Source organism: Macrobrachium rosenbergii, chromosome 24 (genome assembly GCF_040412425.1).
Source record: "Macrobrachium rosenbergii isolate ZJJX-2024 chromosome 24, ASM4041242v1, whole genome shotgun sequence".
Classification (NCBI taxonomy): Eukaryota; Metazoa; Arthropoda; class Malacostraca; order Decapoda; family Palaemonidae; genus Macrobrachium; species Macrobrachium rosenbergii.
The window spans coordinates 36649642-36651427 of NC_089764.1; the positions used below are offsets into that span (position 1 = coordinate 36649642).

The 1786-nt window shown below is 37.2% G+C and overlaps 1 protein-coding gene across 1 annotated transcript; it reads left to right on the top strand.

Annotated features, from left to right (window-relative positions):
- Positions 1 to 655: 655 nt before the first annotated feature.
- On the top strand, positions 656 to 1454 carry LOC136851851 (zinc finger BED domain-containing protein 5-like). Its single transcript, XM_067126163.1, has 2 exons — positions 656 to 1072; positions 1260 to 1454. The coding sequence occupies exons 1-2, from the start codon at positions 656 to 658 to the stop codon at positions 1452 to 1454; spliced, it is 612 nt and encodes a 203-aa protein (XP_066982264.1).
- Positions 1455 to 1786: the final 332 nt, after the last annotated feature.

The following is a 1786-nucleotide window of genomic DNA, read 5'->3' on the forward strand; positions in this document are numbered from 1 at the left end:
ACACACATTGACACAGGGTGATCCCTTACCTCAGTGGTTCTTAAAACGGGTCGTGTCCCAAGGTTGGTTCGCCAAACTATTTCATTGGGTACCCAAGGGTTATAACTTTAAGTTTATGGGCTTATTATTTCCCCAATACTCTTATTGTAATTACTATTACAAAAGAAAATACTGTATTAAGAATACATAATTTATTAATAATTAAACAGACCATTATAGAGACATAGAACATATAACTGAGGCCAGAAATCTTCCCAACGTAGGAACTTGCATGTCAGGGCTTCACCGCCCGAGTTAAGCAAGAAAATCCGTGTGTGATGAGTGTTCACTGTCTTCTCCTGCGTGAAAATCTGGCTGCTCAGAAATTATCACAGGAGTTGCTGAATGTGATGCAGGAGGCAATTCTAGTTGTTAATTTCATTAAAGCCAGGCCTCTCAACTCTAGATTATTCACTCAAATGTGGTCTTATTCTCGTTCTGAACACATACATCTGTTGTACCACTGTGAGATTAGGTGGCTGTCACGAGGCAAGGTGCTCCAGTGACTGCCTGAATTGTGGACTCAGGCTGAGATTTGTCTGGCTGAAAAGAGACACCCATTGATCCACAAATTCTCAGATTCAGTGTGGTTGATACAAATAGCTATCTTGCAGATATGTTCGCTGAGATTAATTCCTTGGACATTTCAATGCAAGGTCGTGATCGGACATTAGTCGGGCTTTCTGAGAAACTGTCAGCATTCAAAGGAAAACTTAAGTTGTGGATGAATAAAATTAAAGCTGGAGTGTCTGCATCATTTCCCTCCCTGAATGTATTTCTGGAGGATGAAGATTTTTCTCTCAACCAAAACATTATTGTGCAACATATATCCAAGTTGATCACAGAGTTCGGTCATTACATTTCAGAAAATGCAAATAAATACAGTTGGATAAGAAACCCCTTTGACATTGAAGCTGAATACCTGCCTGAAGAAACTGCAAACATCAGCAAGATACAGGAGCAGCTTATCGAGATTCAATATGATGAAACACTTCATTACAATTTCAAAAGGCAAGCACTGAGCTCTTTTTGGGTAAAAGTATACAAAGAAAAGTCGATTCTTGTAGGTGAAGCCCTGACAGCACTCCCTACCTTTGCTACAACTTGCTTGTGTGAGGCAGGATTTTCAGCCCTCACAGTCACAACGAAAAATTCTAGCTTCCAACAGGTTTCATGACAAGGAACTGTATAAAATAATTTGCACACTATCTATTACCCAGGTAGAGTGCAAGAGGGCATTTTCAAAACTGAAGATTGTAAAGACAAGGTTAAGAAACTCGATGCCTGAGGAAAACTTGGAATCTTACACGTTACTACCCACTGAAAAGGAAATGTTAGATGAACTGGACACTGAAGTAATTATTAACAGATTTGCACAATCCTCCTGTGAACTTAAGCGATTGCTCCTAATATAGTGAACTGCATGTAATAGGTGTTTGTAGTTTTAGCCGTCTATAGGCTATACAAATTGTGCAGTACAGTACTATTTCAGAATTCTAAATAAATTGGTATATGCATGTTATACTTCTGTATTGAAAGTATACTTTTATTTTATGTATTTTACAAGGGTCTCATGAAAAATTATGAAAGTAAGCAATCAAAACCATACAAATCTAGTTTTTTGATGGACTACACCAAATAAAGGGGAGGTGATAAAATCTGACATATGTATGATTAATGATAAATGTTATATATGTTTAAATTATTTGAAAGAAAACTTCTTCGTAAGTAGAAAACTTATAAAGAA

What these genes read in the sequence shown, in the direction of transcription:
- LOC136851851 (XM_067126163.1), top strand. Translation starts at nt 656, where the DNA reads ATGTTCGCTGAGATTAATTCCTTGGACATTTCAATGCAAGGTCGTGAT. An exon ending in AAGCACTGAGCTCTTTTTGG is followed by an intron (nt 1,073 to 1,259) that starts GTAAAAGTATAC and finishes TCTATTACCCAG; the next exon opens with GTAGAGTGCAAGAGGGCATT.